General features: G+C 36.3%; 1 protein-coding gene across 2 annotated transcripts; it reads left to right on the top strand.

Moving 5' to 3' along the window:
* The first annotated feature begins 683 nt into the window (after window positions 1–683).
* Window positions 684–19601, top strand: LOC105214991 (uncharacterized). Of its 2 annotated transcripts, none has more exons than XM_029042149.2 (2): window positions 684–902; window positions 18019–19601. In XM_029042149.2, exon 2 carries the CDS (start codon window positions 18052–18054, stop codon window positions 19498–19500), a length of 1449 nt encoding a protein of 482 aa, XP_028897982.1. In that variant the 5' UTR covers window positions 684–902; window positions 18019–18051; the 3' UTR covers window positions 19501–19601. The 2 variants fall into 2 exon arrangements, with proteins under 2 accessions (XP_028897982.1, XP_011187019.1); XM_011188717.3 differs by having other exon boundaries at window positions 684–1134.
* The last annotated feature ends 3497 nt before the right edge of the window (window positions 19602–23098 follow it).

Genomic DNA, 23098 nt, shown 5'->3' with positions numbered 1-23098 from the left:
TGCAGCGATAGTTTCTGGCTATTTGTTGTTGTTGTTATGTTGCTGATTTTGTCGTTGATGCTGATGCGTTGCCAACGATTTACGCTGAGTGACAAAATCACCGCTTGCTGACAAGTCTAGTTGATGTTCCCGTCAAAAGCCACAGTCAGCACAACAACAAGAACAATAGCAACAGCCACGTTAACCACGTGCATAAAAAGTGCAAAATATTGCCAACAAGTACTCGTATGTATGTATGTACGTACAATAAGTGACAAACCGTAAACAAGGCCACTGCTGCATGTATATATCATAAAATTCAGTTGCTCTGTGGTTGCCTATACAACCAATGGTGTTGGCGCTGTTGCAGCGTTGATTTCTTCAATGCTACTTGCCACAACGGCAACACATCTATATGTAGTTGTTGTTGTTTTTGCTTTAGCTACTGTGATTCCGTTATTGCCATTGCTTCCGCCAACCCCCCCGCAAACGCAGCTCCTGCACAGCGTGTCATTGTTACAGCTGGATGCTGCTGTAGCCTTTTTGTACTTCCGCTTTAGCTTTTACTTTGGGGGTGGTTCTGCGGCTTGGTGGCTGTGTCCATTGCCTGCGGCCGCTTTGCCTATTGGCAGCGGCAAGTGTGGCGCGCGTTTTGGACGTTTTTCATAATTTTAAAATTTCCAGCCAGTAGAGCAACTCATTTGATTTTTAACTGTCATCGCAGGCGGTACTAAGTGGCGGTCGAATTAATTTATTACGGCGTTATTGAATCGAGTATTATAAGCGTCAACTAAACTTCAAAAAACAAATTGGCGGTGTTTGTGAAAATAATTATAAAGAATTAAATATAAAAAAATTTTTTATCAAAATATGATCGGTGAAATAAATAAACAAATTACATCGGCTGAGAGATTGTGTTAATGGTAATTTTTTATGGATTTATAAAAACATAAACGAGCAAAATAAAAAAAATATTTGAATGCCACATGAAAAATACAACGTCGACTCATTGTGATTACAAAAATATTGTTAAAAGTTATTGTACTTTGAGCAAAATCTTAAATTAAAACTTGCGATCAAAACTGTCGTCTGATATAAAGCAAAACACCTTTCGTAGAAGAAAGGAACACGACAGAAAGTAATACATCTTAGAAGGTAACTTAACGTAACGCATATGAGTAATATTTATGGCTCTACTAAAAATAAATTCATTATAAAAAAAAAATTATTCCCACGACAGTCAGTTAAACGTAACCGGAACGGACGCGGATTTTTATCCGGCCAAGGACTGTCAAATCGGCAGCATTCCTCAAAATTATTTAGGGAATGTTTTATGCGGCTACACAACAACAATAACAGAACTTGTAGAAAGTAATTTGAGAATAGTATTCTCATTGAAGTCCCTGTCTCGAATTTTTCACCATCAAATTCTTTCGCCATAGATAGTGTCAGATAGTAATCACCTTCCTGATAGTCAATCCCCGTAAGTCAACCACGACCGTCTTAGTAAACGTTGTAGCAGTTTATTACGATGAAAACGTTAGCTTTGTTATGATTATTATGTTAGTTTTGGCTATAAAACCAGATATCAGAAACATTTAACATGTTCATTACGGTGATTACAATTTTTCAAATGCAATTCATTTATTAATTTTACGAACAACCTTCTCTGGCGCTCGTGCCATGCATCAAACATATGGAATATATCATATTACTCACAAAATGAGTTGTCGACTTCCTTAGCGACTACTCTTAAATCAGATTTTACGATTTTTCAGCATTATTTTCCTCGCTGTTCCAAAAGTTTGAGACCTACAAAGAGTTAAGAACGGTGATTGTGCTTTGTTTCTAATAGACTTTCCTTGTAGCCATTATGAAATGTTCACTTAGTTGTATGCCACTATGATGTTAGTCGTATTCTAATATCACTTATTCCAAATTCAAGCTGCATGCAAACTTGAATGTACTTTCTATTATTCAATTCAATTATTACATTTTCTAATTTCAAGAAGAAGAAATAAAAAAATTGTTAAAATTTAATATTTTTAAAATGTATCAGAATGATCAAAGCGTGTTTCTCATATGAACCAGCTTCTTATAAAAAATATGGTAATAGTTTAGTCGGTCGTAGCTCAAATTCAAACGGAAACACGACCCCGGCCCCAAATATGTTTTTTGTATATATTTCGCAAACTACTTAGGCTATATGAACCAAACTTTCTGCAGTAATTTCCTTTACGTATCCCATGACACACCATGAAAATAAAAGAAATCTGATAATAACCACACCCACCTCCCATACAAAGGTTATGTTGAAAATTACTAAAAGTGCGTTAAATCACCAACGGAAACATCAGAAACATTAAATTTTACAGAAGGAAGTTGCACTCAGATCTTTTTACAAAATGGAAAATGGGCGTGGCATCGCCCACTTATGGGTCAAAAACTATACCTCAGGAACTACTTGACCGATTTCAATGAAATTCGGTATATACAATTTTCTTGCCACCTTGATAACATGGAGGAAATCAGTTCAAAACGGCGCCTACTTTCCATATAACTCATTTTTGAATTCCAACTGATTGCTTCACTTTATAATATTGGTTAGGAATAAATGAAGGTAGCGAAATAAAATTTTACACAAATACTGTATTTGAGGCGTGGCATCATCAATTTCGACAATTTTGAGACCGATATATCTATGGGTTCTTGATTTATTCATTGTAAAATTAATTAAGGTAAGTATGCGTTGTCCAAAACCAATTACTACTATTCTAAATACTGTAACATTAGAATATCAAGGAATTGCCTTAGATATGGGGAAAGAGCCCCGCCGTGCCTTATTTACTATTTTTATTATACCATCGTTACTATACAATTTAGTGCTTCTTCCATTTTTCGTTAGCAATTTAACGTACTTTTAGGAGTTTTCAATATAGTCTTTATAAAATGGTTTGCTTGGTTATTAACCGACGCTTAGTAAGCACATCAATTATAACTCAACAACTCCATCAAAGCATACATTATTAGGTCCTGTGTACTACGGGGGCGCACTGCTAAGGAACGTTTACTTGACTCCCAGCACATTGCTGATAAATGACATCCAAAACGGTTCGGGTTCAAACCCAAATAGTATGTGTTTAAGGTGATGAGTGAACTTATTGACCACGCACAATCACTACAATAAATTATTGTCACGTCTGCGGGGCGTACACACTGAGGAATTCATTTTACACATGTCACACACCGTGTCATACATCAAACAATTTACCAGCTTTCGCTAACATCCACTGTTAATGGCCACAGCAGCATTTACCATAGTGAGTGGTAAGGATAAAGTGTGAACTGCCGAAAGCCACAAGTGGCACATAAATTTAATTTGCAGTCAAATGCGGTGGACTGTCACCGCGCTTCAGATCCGCCACAAACACATTAACTTAAATATAAATACGTTTCAGTGTGTTTCACAGACGAAGTTTCCATAAATATATACATACATACATGTGAACAAGTGTGACCCTAACAAGGATCTATCACTTCAGACCATGAACGCTCTCACAAATGTGCCAATTACATGCTTACAGACATACACATATACTTACATATATGTATTTAAGGGATGTTAACGGTGCATCGCACACATGATTACTACAGCAGTTAGAGGCCGAAAGGACCGTTGATGGTAATGCTACTCGTAATTATGTTATTCCGCAATGGTTGCATGGCGCTTGTTTACAAGTTAAGTGTACTATATACATATATTTATAACTTTAAATGTTTCGACGTATTTAATATGTAAGCTTTGCTGAAATCGCTTTTAAATTTGCTCGTACATATGTACATAAAGTTGATTTAAGCGGGGTGAAATCAATCAAGCGAATGCGTTTTTTTCAACCCTTCTTGCATAAATGAGGAGTTTGAAACGTATAAACTAACAAAGCTGTACTTTGACGTTCCATATATTCACTTTTAATTTTGATGAACTCCGGCTCCATTAAATGAAAATACAGTGGAACTTATATAACTCGAATCACAATAATCCACAAAAAAACTTTGAGTTATAGAATTTTCATTAAAACATACAATTTTTGAAAAAGCTGGAAAATACAGATTTATACACCGTTTTAGTTATTTACTTTGCAACAAATTGTATTTAAATACATTAAAACATGTATTTTGTAATTTTGTTTGTTGCAGTTTGCTATTGTTTGGCTCTTGACGTCTATATCTCATGCCTTTGTTACACGATTTAGGGGATCTATAAGTAAAAAATCATATTTTTTGTTTGCCTCCATACGATATAGAAAGACTCTTTTAAAATTCTGCGTTGATAGTAAAATTTTAAATTTTGTATAATGTCCCGGTCGAAAAGTTCGATTTTTGGAAAGAAATTTGTATGAAATTTGACTTCTATTGCCACTTCAAGAGTTCTAGTTTTGGAGAACCTCGAGTTATAGAAATTAGAGTTAGGGAAGGAAATTTGTATGAAATTTGGCTTCTAAACGCTTTTGCCCATTCAAGTGTTCGAGTTATGGAAATCTTCGACTTATAGAAGGTTCGAGTTATGGAAGTTCCACTGTATATATCACGCTTGAATATTTGCCATGTAAGCCTAGGAACTATGGTCCGATTTTGCATCTGTGAATCGCAATCGATCCATTGTGGGTGGTTACTGGTGACGAAAAATTAGTTACCTATGACAACGTCAAAATAGCGAACGAATCGCGGTCAGCCGGCCAAGCCAGAAGTTAGGAGATAATATGTTTTGCTATATACACAGATGTTTGGTGGGATTTGGTGGGGGAACTCTTAATACGGACCTAGACTTTCAACAATTGTCGTCTGAAGGAAGCAACCGAACATTTTATACTCTCGTAATTTTATTCAGATAACACAAAATTTTACTCATATATTCGGCATAAATAATTTTCACTTGCAAGGTACATTATACACAAGACTATACGCTCACTTAATTTTTCTAAGATATCTCCCATATTAACCGATATATGCTGAATAAAGCCCACAGTATTTTTGAAAAATTGTGTTCAAACCGGACAACGCCAAGGCACGCACATCGATATTGATTCGAATTTCCTGAGGAAAATTATACTCAAGAAATCCTTGTGAAAATCGTCTATACCAGTATATTGTCAATATGGACGAGGGTTTCTATGAGAGTTGCATTATGGAATTACCTTCAAGCGGTGCATAATTTATCGAAATCGGATAATTCTAACTTAACTTTACTTTGATCTTAGATATAGTAGCGTTTTTCATAAATTTTCGCAGGATACATATAATAAATACGATTCTAAATTGAGTCCGATACCAACATAAACACATACATATGTGAAAATAGTTTTTGGATACGTGCACCGAACTATGTTTATATGGCTGCACATATATCACAGCAAAAGAAAAGGAAAGCAAGCAGCTTATTCACATATCCGAAAGTGATTTCTTATCAGTATCATTATTAGCAATGAAAGAAGTATGAATGGTTTTTTTCGTCGAAATCACTTTCATCTACGTCAACAAAATGCCAAGATAGTAAGGAGTAGCCTATTTCTTGACTTCAGTTAATTTAGATGATGAACACGAATTAGTCTAACGACAGTTTAAAAGAGTTAAATAAACCAACCCCTAACGTAGTGCCAACCATACACTAATAAACCCTTTGTCTTTTAAAATAATGATAAAAAAGATGGGGAAAGGAGAAATCAAATCAGGAGATTGAAATGTTCAAAGAATCTCAGTATGATTTCGATATCGATTTCGATCGGTTGTTTCATTTTGCTCGTTTGAACTAATTGATAGTAAGAATTGAGGATTCCAATGCATGGCTAACTAACTCTATATACATATAAACAAAAAAATAAAACTATGCTTAAATACGGTTTATAGTTATTCCAAATACATTTAACACGGTATAGTCATCCCCGCTTAAGTGCCTTTCCCGATTAAGTGACAATATTTTGCGGCATCGTTGTTATACTCTCGCAACCTGTTGCACAGGGTATAATAGTTTTGTTCACATAATGGTTGTTTGTAACACCCAAAACTAAACGAGTTAGATATAGGGTTATGTATACCAAAGTGATCAGGGTGAAGAGTGGAGTTCAAATCCAAATGTCTGTCTGTCCGTCCGTCTGTGCAAGCTGTAACTTGAGTAAAAATTAAGATATCTTGATGAAACTTGGCACACTTATTTCTTGGCACCATAGAAAGGTTGCTTTCGAAAATGAGCAAAATCGGACCATTGCCACGCCCACAAAATGGCGAAAACCGAAAAATTTGGTATGAAGGATCGCACTATTAAGGGGCATATTTAGATGTAATTTTTTAGGGGAAGTGGGCGTGGCCCCGCCCTCAAATCGGTTTTTTGTATATATCTCGCAAACCAATAAAGCTATATAAACCAAACCTTCTGCAGTCGTTTTTTTCAGCCATTTCCTTATACAGTCCAAAAATGAGAGAAATCGGATAATAACCATGCCCACCTCCCATACAAAGGTTAGGTTGAAAATTACTGAAAGTGGGTTAACTCACTAACGAAAAAACGGCAGAAACACTAAATTTCACATAAGAAATGGCAGATGGAAGCTGCACTCAGATTTTTTTACAAAATGGAAAATGGGCGTGCCGTCGCCCACTAATGGGTCAAAACCCATATCTCAGGAACTACTCGACCGGATTCAATGAATATAACAAGTAAGGAAGGGCTAAGTTCGGGTGTAACAGAACATTTTATACTCTCGCAACAAAAGTTGCTACGAGAGTATTATATTTTCCTGATAATACGGACAAAAAATGGGCGAAATCGGTTCACAACCACTACTACTTTCCTTATAACTCAAATTTGAAATCCATCTTATTCCTTCACTTTATAATGTAAACATAAGGAACCAATGAAGATAACGGAATAAAACTTTACACAATTAGTGCATATCATCTCTGGCTTCACTTGTGAAAAAATTGTCGAAAACGGACCATAACTTTTCAAGGCCCCAGATATCGAACATGTTGAACTCAGCGCCGAGAATATGGGTAAATCTCTCAGATATCTCAATTTAATTCAGAGGAAATTGTTTTCTTTTAATAGTGTGTCTCTGTTCCAAAAATTATTAAAATCGGGTCATAACATTTCCATATACCTCATTGTAGGTTTTTCAAAAGTATCTTCTCCTAGCTCCCATATACCTAATTATAGGTTTTTCAAAAATACGGTGAGCTTTATTCCGCATATATGTATTGGTTAAATTTCTTCAATAAATTGCGAGAGTATAAAATGTTCGGTTGCACCCGAACTTAGCCTTTCCTTACTTGTTGTAATTATTTTTTTTCCATATTTATTCTTATTAAAAAGTATTTTTGTTATTAATAAGAAATAAATGTGACTTTCCTTCTAAAAGAAAAATATTAGATCGAAGTATTTGAGAACAAGTTTGGTAAGTACCTCGAGGCACTCAAGCGGGATACATTTAAGTGCCTTTCCCGCTTAAGTGTCTCAAATGTCTTGCATGTTAAGAAAGGGCACTTTAGCGGGAATTACTGCATACATAAGTAGGCTTTTCGGTGTGAGGAGCACAGGTTCTTCAGAACTTGCTTACACGATGACATTGACGAGTTCCCCCCACAGAGTATAATAGTTTTGTTCACATAATGGTTGTTGGTAAGGCCTAAAACTAGACGATTTAGACATAGGGTTATATAAGTATGTCAAATTGATCAGCATGACAATTTAAAATACGAATGTCTGTCTGTCCCTCTGTCTGTTCGTCTGTCTGTGAAAGCGAAAACTTGAGTAAAACATGAGATATCTTAATGAAGCTTGATACACCCATTCCTTGTCACCTTGAGAGGTTTGATACTGCAGATGGGCGAAATCGGACCATTGCCACGCCATGGAGTTAACCGGGAAAATATAAAGTGCTACAGTGATCCCCGCTTAAGTGCTCCTCGTTTAAGTTCCTTTCCCGCTTAAGTGACAATATTTTGCGGAATCGTGGTTTTTTCTCTAAATTTACATATAAACTCCCCCATTACGTGCCATTCCTATTTAAATGCCGGTAATATTTAAGACACAAAGAAATTTTTTGTTTGGAATTTTCCTCTTTTAAGTTTGTTTTAATATTTTTTGAATTAAATGCTTTGAGCATTATCAATATACGGTAACGATTTTGACCATATTTTAAAACAAATTAATAAAAACTTAGTTTTGTTTTCACCATTTGTTCAAACTAGTTTATTAAAAGATAAAAGATTAAAACGTTTATTAATTTGTTTCAAAATATGGCCAAAATCGTTACCGTATGTATACTTATGTGAGTGTGTGTACATATTTTTGTAATGTTTTTTTGTATTTTCGTTATTAATAACAAATAAACATGATTTACGTTCTAAAAAATAATTGTATTTAGATCGAAGTATTTGACAAAAGTATCTCGAGGCACTTAAGCGGAATTAATTTAAGTGCCTATTCCGGTTTAGTGCTTCAAAAGTGTTACATATTTAACAGTGGCATTTAAGCGGGAATTACTGTTTAACTAGTAGCGTTTTCTTTTACTGATGAAAATGCTGTCTCTTTGTATTTCAACATTATACACATGCTTTGAATGTGTTCCATTTTTACATGATAAAAGAACAAATAAATGTCTTCCTATTATACTGGTCAACTCCCGCTCACAATTTAGAATAATAAATGTTACACATTTGTAAGAAAAGAACACGCTATAACCCACGATAAAGCTATGAAAATGACATGAAAGAAAGAATCGCAACAGGGAGGAGCATATTTGGAAATAATGTTTTCGAAAAGAGATTTTTGAATATGTCTCGCACACCACTTCAACTAATATTGCGTTAACTGACAAACGAAAATATAGGCGTGACGTCGCCCACTGTTAGGTCAGAACCTACTCGACCAATTTCCATAAAATTTGGTACATAAGACTTTCTTTACAGCTTGTGGCATCACTCATTTAAAAAATTTCCAAATTGGACTATAACTTTTCAAGAGCCCATATATCGAACATGAGGACCCTAGTACTCGTGACTAATTTTTTACCGAAAATATCCGTAATCTTTCAGATATTCTAAGGGGATGTGTTTCTAATAAAAATGTGTCTCTGTGCTAAAAATGGGTCACATTTAGTCATAACTTCCTGCAGCTACCATGTACCTAATATTAAGGTTTTCAAACATTCGGTGGGCTTTATACCGTATATATCGGTTAATATGTATATATATTAACAAAATTATGTAAGCGTTTAATCAAGGATGTAATGTAGCTTGGAGGCGAAATTTTATGTATTTATTTTAGTTATCCCTCATTTAGTATATATGTATGTACTAGCAGACCACTCCGGTTTCGCACGGGCTTAAACAAACAATTCAAGAGTTATAAGTTGTTAGAAAATTCGAACATGAAATTATATTTTATTTCCAATGAGCTAAAACTTGATTACGAACTCTAGTCTTTGGTGTCCGTTGTCTTTCTTTCTGATTATGAAGGCGTTGGGAAAGCTCTGAGTTCGACGGCTTAGTGCCAGCTTGTATATTTCTAATATTTTGTTCTTCAAGCCGCTGCACACGCTCCTTACTCGACTCTCAAGCGCGTACTTTGCAGGGTCGCTCGTTACTCGACTCTCTGGCACGCGATTGCGATGCGAAGAGAATGACTTGCAAGACGATTTTCAGTTTCAGATTAAGATTCTCCATCACGGAGTTTTTTTGATACCCTACTTGGGAACTATTTCCAAAATGTTGAGATTCTAGCAATAAATATAGCCTATGTTACTCGGGGTGAATGTAGCTTTTGAATGGTGAAAGAATTTTTGAAAACGGTACAGTAGTTTCCGAGTTTATTCAATACAAACATACATACAAATCTTTCCTCTTTATTATAGTACTATAGATAAATGTAGCCAATGTTACTCAGGGTGAATGTAGATTTTCAATGGTGAAAGAATTTTTGAAATCGGTACAGTAGTTTTCGAGTTTATTCAATACAAATATTTTCCCTTTATAATATTAGTATAGATTATGATTTTCGTTATTTAGTGGTCTTCAAGCCGAATATAGGGGACGAATTGTATCCTAATAACATAAATTGAAATGTTCGGTTACACTCGAACTTAGCCCTTCTTTACTTGTTTATTGTTGGATTAACAACAAAAAAAACGTGTGATTTTCTTAAAGAATATCGAGAATCGTTTTAATTTTTTTTAGTCATTCATTTAATAGGTTTCACTTCTATTAAAGTAAACTTCCTTCAATAGCAGTTTTCTATGTGTGCTTAAGCGCTTTAAGCTCCTTCCATATCCAAAACTCGAAGCTGCTGGTTTTAATTGCTTGCAATGCGAAAACTTCAGCGTTGTTTTATTGGTTTACTCAGACAAACAATTGCAGTTGGCGCATTTTTCATCTGGAAGATGCCAACAACTTCCCAGTTATTTGTCGCGCCTTTTACAAATGGTAATCAACAAGAAATATAAAGCGCGCAAGAATAAACTTTTACCAAATTTGCTATATGAAAAAAGTTTGCCAAGTTGATTTTTCATTTTGCTATAAAAACAATTTGAAATACATATATTTATAGCCAGACAAGGTATAGCAGCATTAGCAATGGTAAACGGGAAGTGGGAGACATTCGCACATCCATCATTGAAACCACAAAATGCAAATTGATTTCGCCTGAGAATTGGAACGTCACAGCGGCACTCATGGTGATGGAGATACATTACACACCGCCACAGCTCATCGCACACCCGCACGAACGCAAACAACCGCATTGGATTACCACCATAATTAGCATAATCTAATTTAAACTTGGCGCATCTTTCGCACCCAACACCGGTGCCACCGTCCGCCAGTCGATGCTAGCAAATTAAAACATTTACTGTTTTCACTGCTGCACTGCCTGGGGTGTGGGCGAGGAGTGTGATTGTGCCTGGATAAGTGCTTTACAGCTACCGTTACATTTCATCAGACGACATCGGTTCGTCAAAAGTTTATTTTTATAAGCGAAATGAAAAAACAATAAACAACTTTTAAATGCGAAAATAAAAGAGCGTAGAGCACTCAAGTGCGCCAGATTGGCTGCGGTGTTGTCAAGACAGGCAATCAGCAATCAGCACTGCCACAAGTGCCGTTGTAGCGGCATTTAAATGAATTAAAACATTTTCGTTGTAGCACAACGCGGTATACCTCCCAAAATGGCACACTCGTACCCAACCTGTAAAGTACACTCGACTGTATATTGAATACGGCAGGTGGCGGCCGGGAAAGTGTTTTAATTTAACAAGTGCCCTTGTATTTTTAACCACACAGCTTCAGCAAAGCTTTGAAGCTTATTAACAACACGTTCCATTTGTTTCGCACTGAGCCAGGTAGACCCTGAATTGTTACGGGGCGCTCACTGTCGGAGTGCCAAAAGTAACATTGATCGTCCCCCGTCAAAGTTTTGAAAGTTTTCCTTGCTTTTGGAAATCATACTAAACGGAATATGGAAATGGTTGCTACTGTTATGATATTTTATCTTCGTGTTGTTGTTGCTTCGTAGGTAACAAATGTTGTTTCGCATACATATTTAGATATAATTACTAACCAGTGTGTGTTTTGAACTTTTTTTTTTTTGAAAACACAATTAGTGTGTTGTTTGACGAAATAAATTTAGCATAAACATGTTAAAACTAAAAAAGGACAATATCATAACAAGCAGCTTGTAGTTTCATATATATCGCTCATTTACATCAATAGTGCCACAAATCAAAAAAGTCGATTTTTCAGTAGAGCGGTTTTTTGTCTCTTATTTATCAAATATAGAAAAACGTCATAAGTTTATTGAATAAACTAGTAGCATGGATATTAAATAAAATGCTGAGCATAAGTGGACCAAATAAGTGTACTAAAACCTCTTTTTGGACATAAACGTGACCCACCTTGAATTATGTCGTTAGTTTTGAAAAATATAAATCACTTTCGCTGGCATAAGTTAAATGTGTCGTTATTATTGAGAAATTTCTGAAAAGAAAACCAACTTGACCCTATGACAATATTGTTTTAAGACAAAATATGCCGAAAAAAAACAAAACATGACTAATTTTGGCACAACTGAGATTTGTCTCTAATATGGTTAAAAAGAATGCGACATAAAAAGTGCAATAACGATACATTCTCACTCGACTGTTTATTTTTCTACGCATCAGAATGCAATGCACCCAAGTTATAGTGACGCAATGTATCGGGAAATGTGATACACACTTACCACAAGCTGTACTTAGTTAACGTAAATGAATTTAATGCCTTCCTTAAGAAATTATTTATATTGTGATATTGTTAATACTGCCGGTACTGATCGTTTAACTCCGATTGGTCCTTCTAAACTGTTTACTCATCTCAATTTATTGGTTTTGGGTTATTAAATCGCATTCTTTGATTGTGGATGTTTATCTAGTGCACTTGAAATCGTTAATTACTAACTGTGCTGTTTGAAACTTAAGGTTGGTTTTGAAATCAGCTCAATAACAAAGAATTACATCACTTTTGCGCCCTGTACTCGCATAAATTGTAATATGTTATAACAGTACCCAAAACGATTTATCTAAATATAGCATTTTATTTGTGCAATGAGATGACAATGATAAGATAACAATCTAAAATAAGTTAAATTGGAATTTCCTTTGATGTATTAGTGAAACGGAAAAAGTGTTTAAACCACGAGGTCCAATTACCCTCGATATAAAAAAAGTTCGCTGAAACGACCAAATTCTTAATACGGTATTGTCAGTAATTTCAGGTCAGGTTTCTATGGGAGTTGCATTATTAAGTAACATTCGAAATCGCCAAATTGTATAAAAAATTCTTTTGCTAAGCGAATATTCGGCTTTTAATATAATTTCGAAGTATAGGGGATGCTTATCAAAACAATCTTTTGGCGAACAGCATAATTTTGTTTTAAAATAAAAAGAGGGAATGAGTACCGCCAACCTAGTATATTTCAATTTTGTTATTTGAATCACTTTTTAAGCGAGTTTCATCGTTTTTTCACACTACTGCACAGTGGTTTGGCTTGTATGAAGACGTGACCATAAATACTTTCCGTTGTGAGATATCGCTATGAAATTATCACCAAAAATTTAGAAAAATATTTTAATTATATAATAAAAAAAAATTGTCCACATCGGACTACTAGATCCTATAGCTCACAAAGCCCATGGTCATGGTCGGAGCATCATAACTTACAGAAAGCCTTTGTAAAAATATTTAAGAAAGCGTCGTTATAGCCTCCTCCATCCAGCCCACATATTCCATATTTTATAATATCATATATATAACAAGTAAGGAAGGGCTAAGTTCGGGTGTAACTGAATATTCATCATATATATTGTATAAAGTCCATTGAAAGTTGGAAACCATAATATTAGGTTAGAAGCACCGAGGTCCTCGTGTTCGATATATGGGGCCTTAAAAACCTATGGTCCGAATTCGGCGATTTTTAGAATGGGGCTGCCATACTATAAACATAGTATTTGTGCAAAGTTCTGCTTCCTTTATATATTGTAAAGTAAACGATTAAGATTGACTTCAAAGTTCTGGTATATAGGAAGTAGGCGTGATTGTGAAGCGAAGTTTCATTGAAATCTGTCGAGTAGTTCCTGAGATATGGTTTTTGACTCATTGGGTGATGCCACGCCCATTTTCCATTTTGTAAAAAAATCTCAGTGCAGCTTCCTTCTGCTATTATTTTTGTGAAATTTAGTTTTTCTGACGTTTTTCGTTAGTGACTTAACCCACTTTTAGTAATTTTCAACCTAACCTTTGTATGAGAGGTGGGCGTGGTTATTATCCGATTTCAACAAAACAAACTTATTAAAGTCATTCCGGTTATTGGACAAAAGTTTTAAATTATTCCAGTTGGTGTTTGCGTTCCTTAGATGTGCTTCAACCATGCGCCGCCGGGGGTTTTCGGTCTTTCGCTGCTTCTCGCCCCTTGTGGATTCCACCAGACCAACTTTACTTGCAGCGGCACTAAATTGGTCTAAGTTCGACTGCAAATCCGATCTTTTGACAAACATCAAAGCGATATCATCCGCGTAACCTAGTTCTTCTAGATGTTCGTAGAGATTCCAAGGTACACCACGTTTGCCCGTTAGTACTTTGTTCAGCACATCGTTAAGAACTATGAGAAACAGCAACGGCGACATAAGTCAGCCCTGTTTTATACTAGTTTTCGGGTCATCCACTCATCCGGAAGTTTTTCTTCCCGCCATATCGCTTCGAAAAGAGGGGCAAAATAGCGCGCCGTCACACTGGCATCTACTTTCATTGCTTCTGAAGGGATCATGTCACCTCCCGAAGCTTTTCCTGACTTTAATTCCATTACGGCACGTTCAATTTCGACCAAGCACGGTGGAGATGATGATATTGCAGAGTAACTACTGGTATAAGGTGGTCGGGATAGTGGAGGGGTGAGAGCCGAAGGTGGATACGTGCTGGTTGGATTAAGAACACCCGAGAAATGTTTAAATCACCTGGCAAGTTGGTCTCTTTCAGATGTAATCATGACACCGTTTTCGTCTTTAATAGGGTGGTTTGCACTTCCCTATGAGCACACGTCTTAGTTTATATAGTTCACGGAGGTTATTCTTTCGAGCGTTTATCAGAGCGTCTAACTTAAACATTGATACTATGATAAGGTTGGTATTATTGATGGCCAAAATCGCACCCTTGCAACAACTAAAAAATAGTAGTTAAACAAAAAGGGATATAGTAAAGCTACAATTTAAGTTATAAAATTAATTTCACTTTAATAAATAGCTTATCCACAGCAATGCGTGGCCCGGCCACTAGTATCATATAAAAAAATCATTTAGGAAAAAAGAAAATTATCAACCAATTTAATACAGTTAATTTTTTCACACCCATAATTGAAAAAAAAAACGTACATATAATGTCTCTTCTAGTAAAGAGTACCCAGATAGAAATAACGTTGATTTATCCTTCTTTCTAACCTTTCTTAGTCCAGTTAAAAGAGTTTGAACTTAAAAATAGTGAATTCATAGGACAGTATAGTATTTTGACGATTGCAACCGCAAAATTTCCGCACCTAACTTTAACACTTTTATTACCTTAACACTTTGATAAGGACAATACAAAATAGACCTAAAGAGGTATCGGGGAGGAACACAATTAAACCTTTATGTAAACAAATTGAAGACGCACGAAACAACAATAGTACAAACAATAGGTGATAAGAACACTAATTTCACAAAAAAACCCGAATCACGTTAGCCTTAATTAATTTCACAAGATAAAACCTTGTTTTAACTTCAAAATCCATTAAAAGGAATATTGATTCGTTAACCTGAAAAATTACCAGAACAATTTGAAGTGCGTTGTTGCTGCGAAATTTTTCATAAAAATTCTGATGTGCTGTGAAAATGTACAGGTGTTCATGCATTTAACTATATTTTTAGAAAGTACCGTTAGATTTTTAGGAAAACCTAGCTAAAAGCTAGGTTCCGTTCTTCGGATACATGTGAGTCTGTGTAAAATTTTAATAATAGGCGTGTCACCACCCACTTTTATATGAAACTAGTAAGGAAAGGCTAAGTTCGGGTGTAACCAAATATTTTATACTCTCGCAATTTATTGACTACTACAAAACTACATATTTTTATTCAGATAACACACAATTTGATCCATATATTCGACATAAAGATCAATAGAATAACGAAAATCATTATATATGTACATATTTTCACTCATTTTCACCACCAAGGTACAGTATACATATGTATATTATATTAAAATGATGGAATCAGATGGAATACAAAATTCAGTTATATGGGAAGTCAGCGTGGTTGTGAACCGATTTCGCCCATGGCCACGCCCATTTTCCATTTTTTTTATCTTCTTTATGCCATTTCCTCTGTAAAATTTAGTGATTCTAAAGTTTTTCGTTAGTGAGTTAACTCACTTTTAATAATGTTCAACATAACCTTTGTATGGGACGTGGGCAGGGTTATTATCCGATTTCATGGTGTGTGATGGGGTACCTAAGGGAAACGACTGCAGAAAGTTTGGTTCATATAGCTTTATTGGTTTGTGAGATATGTACAAAAAACCTATTCGAGAGCGGGCTACGTCCACTTCCTCCAAAAAATTACATCCAAATATGCCCCTTTCGAGTGTGATCCTTTGTAACAAATTTTAGCTTTATAACTTTATTTATGGCTTAGTTATGACACTTTATAGGTTTTCGGTTTTCGCCATTTTGTGGGCGCGTCAGTGGACTGATTTCGCCCATATTCAATACCTAGAAATATGTGTACCAAATTTCATAAAGATATCTCAATTTTTACTAAAGTTATCTCTTGCACGGACAGATGGACGGACAGACATCCGGATTTCAACTCTACTCGTCATCCAGATCATTTTGATATATAACCCTATATGTAACTCATTTATTTCTGGGTGACACAAACAACCATTATGTGAACAAAACTATTATATATAATCAATATATGAAATCAATGATTTCATATTTAAATAAATAGTGGCAATTCTGTGAGTTATCTTAATAAAAAAGGTATCTTTCGCAGATACTAACGCGCGCTGCTGCAAAAAACTGATATAATCGGTTCGACTTTTATTTACAATTAGGAAATACAAAAATGTTAATCTAAATAGTTTCATATTTAATATGCAAACGAACGCTTTGTTTTGTAATTACAACATTTTATTAGAATAGATTTACCATTCGGTTCATAAATTTTTCTATGCCTCCCAATACTACAGTTTGAAAATTGGCGAAATCGGTTTTCCAACATTTACATCGCCGAAATCGGACTATAACCTTTCAAGGCCCAAGATATAGAACAAGAGGTCCTCAGTGTTTTTGGCTAATCTAAATAAAGTGGGCGGGCGGGAGTGAACCACGCCTTTTTCCCCCAATATATTCATATCTCTGTTATTACAATAATATGAAAAAGTTTAAAACCGAAAATAACAAAATTATTATATTTATGGTCAAAAACCATATCTCCGAAACTACTCGACTAATATCAATGAAATATGGTTTGTAATATTTTCCTTGCATCCCAATGATATGTTGTGAAAATAGGCCAAATCGGATCACAACCACGTCTACTTCCTATATACCTGAACTTTCATTCCATCTAAATCGTTTACTTTACAATATATTATATAAAGTAAGCACTAGTGAACATATCGGAAGAGAACTTTGCATAAATACTGCATTTATGGTGTGGTCACAACCGCCCCTTTCTAAAAATCGCCGAAATCGGACCATAGGTTTTCAAGGCCCCATATATCGAACATGAGGACCTCGGTGCTTTTAACCTAATATTAGGGTTTCCAACTTTCAATTGACTTTATACCATATATATGATTCTATGATCTATTAAATAATATTAAATAAATAAATTGCGAGAGTATAAAATGTTCGGTTACACCCGAACTTAGTCCTTCCTTACTTGTTTTAATAATATATTTAAAATATTTTTCTAGATTTTTGGTGAACATTTCATAACGATATCTCAACGGGAAGTATTTCTGGCCGCGGCTTCATACAAGCGGAACCACTGTGCAATGTCTTTTATTTATTAATATTCTCTAAAACACAGTCGGCAAGATGTTGATATACATCCTTGCATCCAAAATACTACTTGACAAGCTACACGCAAAACCCAAACCCTCATTTCTATGTGCAATCCTAAGTACATAAATCTCTTGGCGCATTTTATTGAAATCAAAAACAACTTACTGCATAAAGCAATCTGCTTTGTGCCGGCACTTAGTTTTAAGCTGCTACAGCTTAGGGACTAAATACCGAACTCGTGGTTGGGCATTGTCGACAGGTTTCCATTTATTGTCTACCAAATCTGAAAAGAACACGAGAAGAACATTTAAATGTCGTTGTCTTATTGTTTCATATTGTGTTTGCATTTCCTACACTTAAGAAGCTTGCAGCACTTTCCTGAAGACGTACATTAAATTCTACTTTCTTTTCAGCTTATTTGAATTGCAACTGCTCGACAGGCGACCATGTCGGAAGAACATCAGCAACAACAGCATCAACGTCAACATCTCTTGCAACAGCAACAACAACAGCAACAGAAGTGCTCAAAGGATGCGGCAACACCTAACTCCTCCTCCGCGTCCTCGTCGCCCACGAATGCCACAACCACTGCGACACCGCGCAAGTCGAATATTCATGAGATGCGCAATCAGGACTTTGTTAGTCGACTGATGGCAGCCACGCCTCCCTACTTGTACTCAACGCCAGTGGGTGCTAACAACTTCTTCTTCAGCGACATGTTGCGTTCTCTGGTGCAGGCGCGCAACAACGAGAACGCGCGTAATCTACAGCTGCAGCAGTCGATGGTGTTGGCGCGTAGACCACGGAAACGAACTTGGGCGCATCATCGTCCGTACTATGAACACTTGCGTGAACGTAAAGAAGCGGAAGAGAAGCAGCAAATCCACATGCAACAGCAACAACAGTTGAACAACAATTCTACCTCCACCGCAGTAGGGTTGGAGAAGCCGCTGGAGCTGACAAATAAACCATATTTTCACTTGCCCAATAAGTATCGCAAATTAGAAGATGAATCTAAAGATTCGTCAGATATGAAGATTGTCAAGTGCGATGCAGATGGTATTCCAACATCCGATTCTGTGGCTGCAACTGCCTCCAATACGAGCGGGAATGGTAAAGGCGGCGTAGCCGAAGCTGTGTTGCAGGACACACCGCCTGCCGCTTCTTTGCCACCACAGGATTTGGTTTTGCCACCTCCACCACCAGTCTGGTATCCACCACTCTATCCACCATACGGCATCGATCCGTTGCACTTCTTCATCGATCTACGCGTCTCAGGTCACATTTACGATCGTAAAAAAGAGAATATTTCGCCACTCGCAAACGCCGACAACAGCAATGCGACCACCGACGCAGAGACTGTCGGTGGCAACACCGCTAATGTTAATTTGTTAAACAAACACCGCATAGGCTCTGCTTTCACTGTACCTGTGCCACGTTCTAACGACAATAAACCGACTGCTGCGCTGGCACTAGACGCAATCAATTTAACTTCATCCGCCATGGCGAGTAAGTTCGAAAACTATACCAAATACTATGATCTGGGTGAAGCTAAAGAGAACCAGCCGTTGACTAAGAGTAGTGCTAGTTACATGTTGCAACACTTGCCGCGACTTTACAGTCAGTTTGCAGCGCGTGACCTGATCGCATCGAACGTGGCTGCGGCTGCTGGTGGTGGCAATGGCAATAGCTTTGACAATGACAATAAATCCGAACCGGATTGTGACGCTGACTCCGATGGACGTGCCTCTGTGGATAACTGCACAAGTTTAGCTGGTAATAATCGCGAACGTGATATCGATGTTGAAATTATTGACTCCATTAAATATCGTACCGATGGCGAGAGCAGTCGCTGCTCGAGCGCGGATGATGCATCCATCACACAAATTGATTAGACAGTTTAGTGATACCAGTATACATATATATCTATACTTAAGTATTATATTAAGTTTAGTATATGAATTTAAGGATTACAAATTCCAATAAAAACTTTTTGTGACTGTATGTTTATAGTAATTTTTGTGGTTGGAACCCTCTCTAAAGGATTATTTTCAGTGCTAATTCTGAATTTCCTACATTTGTATGTATATTTTTTGTGTCATTGGGCGTTTAGGCCCGTCTAGTGTTCTCAAAAAGGAACTAGGTTTGGTTACTTATTCTCGATATCTAAGATAAAAATATATATGTATACTAGTGCCCGGGCCACTGTGTGCTGTGGATAAGGTATATGTATATTAAATTCTATTCTGGTTACCTCATTGATAGAGTGAAAGTATTTAGGGAGCAACTAATTAATTAACAAGTAAGGAAGGGCTAAGTTCGGGTGTCACCGAACATTTTATACTCTCGCAATTTATTTATTTAAATTTATTAATATAACAAACAATTTGACTCACATATTCGGCATATATATGGTATATAGGAGATAGATGAAGTTATGGCCCGATTTTACTTATTTTTGGCACGGAGACATATTATGAGAAGAAACATATTCCCTCAAAATTTCTTCAAAATATCTGAGAGTCTTACTTTAATTTTCGGTGTTAAAAATACTAAGGTCCTCATATTCGATATATAGGATCTTGAAAACTTATGGACACTCCTTAAATACAGTATTTCAGCGAAGTTCTGTTCCGATATCTTCACTAGTACTATAATAACTTTTTATATTGTAAAGTAAACTATTCAGACCGACTTCAGAGTTCTGGTATATGGGAAGTAGTCGTGGTTGTGAACATTGGGAAGGTAGGAAGATATTATGAACCGAATTTCATTGAAATTGGTCGAGTAGTTTCGGGGATATGGTTTTTGACCCATAAATGGGCGGAACCACGCCCATTTAAAATTTTGTATACCATTTTGAGTGCAGCTCTTCTGCACCTTCTTTATAATAAAATTTAAGGTTTCTGTTGGTTTTCCTTACTGAATTAAAGCATTTTTAGTAGTTTTCAACATAACTTTTGTATGGGAGGTGGGTGTGGTTATAATCCGATTTCCTCCATTTTTGGACTGTATAAGGCAGTACATAAAAGAAATTGCTCTTGAAAGTTTCCTTGATATAGCTTTAGTAGTTTGCGAGATATGTACAAAAAACTTAGTAGGGGGCGGGGCCACACCCACTTCTCCAAAAAAATTACATCTCCACATGCCCCTTCATTGTGCGATCCTTCGAACCAAATTTTACTTCCATAGCTTTATTTATGGCTTAGTTATAGCTCTTTATGTGTTTTCGGTTTTCGTCATTTTGTGGGCGTGGCAGTGGTCCGATTACGCCCATCTTCGAACTTAACCTTCTTTTGGTGAAATACGTCTTCCAAGTTTCTTCAAGATATTTCAATTTATACTCAAGTTACAGCTTGCACGGACGGACGGACAGACAGACATCCGGATTTGAACTTTACTCGTCACAGCGACCATTTCTATATATAACGCTATATCTAACTCGTTCAGTTTTAGGACTTACAACCAACCGTTATGTGGACAAAACTATAATAATCTCGTAGCAACTTTGTTGCGAGAGTATAAAAATATTGACAAAAATGTTAAAGCAATTGCTGTATCTTGAAATCAACATTAAAATCTTTTGCTGCCAAAGTATCGGGATTACTAAATCAGTTATGATCCAAGTAATTATTTTGCACTTGCACTTCAATTAATTAATTTTTGTCGTGAACAATAGGTCATAAATTTCCTGGCAGATTAATACAGATATATTGTATGGAATTGAAGTGTTTCAACATTTCGCCATAAAATGTTTGGTACATGCGTTATTCTCATTGTCAAAAGTACATAAGGATGTAAAAATAATATGCATGCAATTTGGATCAAAACGGTCAAAGAGTAGTGGATAGTGTTACGTCCATTGTCTATTTTTTAATGAAGCCTTTCTCTACTATCTTGAGAATACTCTACTACTTTCACAACTCTCCAAGTTTTCCGTAAGTTTTACTGTTTTGCGATAAATATACCAAAACTCACACTTTATTTCGCCAATTTATCAAACAACATATGCCCTTCCGAACCTATATCATGTGATCCGAATTTTTTAATTTTAATTTATACCTCTTTTTGTTTAACTAGGTTTAAGAGTGAGCTATGTTATATTAGGATATCCAGATCAAATTATCGCTTGACCAAATGGCCGACCGGACAGGCGGATGTAGAGCTGTGTCCACGTCCACTTACCTAAAAATGTGAAAATCCTAATGTCCTTCCGTGCTATGAATATCTGTCTGTTGCAAAAGTCTTACCTCAATACAATCTCAATCTCAAATTATCGCTTGACCGAATGGTCGAACGGACTTTTTATCTTTTAAGTTGGACCAAACTGCAGACATGTGCAAAATTTCATTAAAATCGGTTCAGTAGAGCAAGCGCCAATCGAGGACAAAGAACGTGACATGAAATTTATATACATATATACATTGAAAATCTTAGAACTCACTTAGAAAAATTGTAGGCCAATGGATTACTACCATAACTGGTAGATAATTTCGTCTATCTTGGAACCAGCATTAACATTAATAACAATGCCAGCCTAGAAATCCAACACAGAATCACTCTGGCCAAAAGGTGCTACTAAGGAGTGAGTAGGTAATTGCAAAATAATGCTCTCTCTCGACGAACAAAAACTAAACTCTACAAGTCCCTCAGCATTCCCGTCCTGCTTTATGATGCAGAAGCGTGGACGATGTCAACATCCGATGAAACGGCTCCAGTTTTCGGGAGAAAGGTTTTGAGGAAGATTTATGGTCCTTTGAACAATCAGCAAATAAAAAGACAGCGGCTGCGCTGGCTAGGTCATGTTGTTCGAATGGACGAAAATACTCCAGTTTGGAAAGTATTCGATGCAGTACCCGCTGGTGAAACCCGAGGTAGAGGAAGACCTCCACTCCGTTGAATAGACCATGTGGAGAAGGACCTGGCTGCACTTGGTATCACCAACTGAAAGTTCTAAAACGGTGAAAAATCGGTTGTTCGGTTACGAGCATACAATTCCAAATAATACCAAAAACAAGTTGGAATAGTCATTCAAATCGGTTAATTGATTTCGGACAGAGTTACGGTATTTTAATATCCATAAGTATAATACATTATAAAATTTATTAAATCCAACGAAAAATAAGTGGGTGCGATTGACGTTAGACCATGACGCATTCATAAGTATGCAGGGTGTAGGACAGGTGTTCTCAATGAACCTTGACTACGCAATCAACACCCTCAAATGCCTGCGGCATATTGCAAGAGCTTGCTGTCAACGACAGGGGGACTGCCTGTGGTGGTAGAAGGAAATGTGGTGTGCCGAAGTGTAATAATGATGAGCAAGATTGAAAATTTCTTTTCATTTAACGCGCAGAAGATGAAAAAGACGTTACACGTAAATATGTAAATGCGCGATACGCGAGCTGTGCTTAATTGACGATGAAGATCTGAAAGCAACAATTTCATAAATCATTTACTGCAACGCGCGATGAAATTTCGAAGTAAGATTGT

Source organism: Zeugodacus cucurbitae, chromosome 5, assembly GCF_028554725.1.
Source record: "Zeugodacus cucurbitae isolate PBARC_wt_2022May chromosome 5, idZeuCucr1.2, whole genome shotgun sequence".
NCBI lineage: Eukaryota > Metazoa > Arthropoda > Insecta > Diptera > Tephritidae > Zeugodacus > Zeugodacus cucurbitae.
Note: the sequence above shows the minus strand (reverse complement) of the source record. Positions and strands in the feature narration are given on the sequence as shown.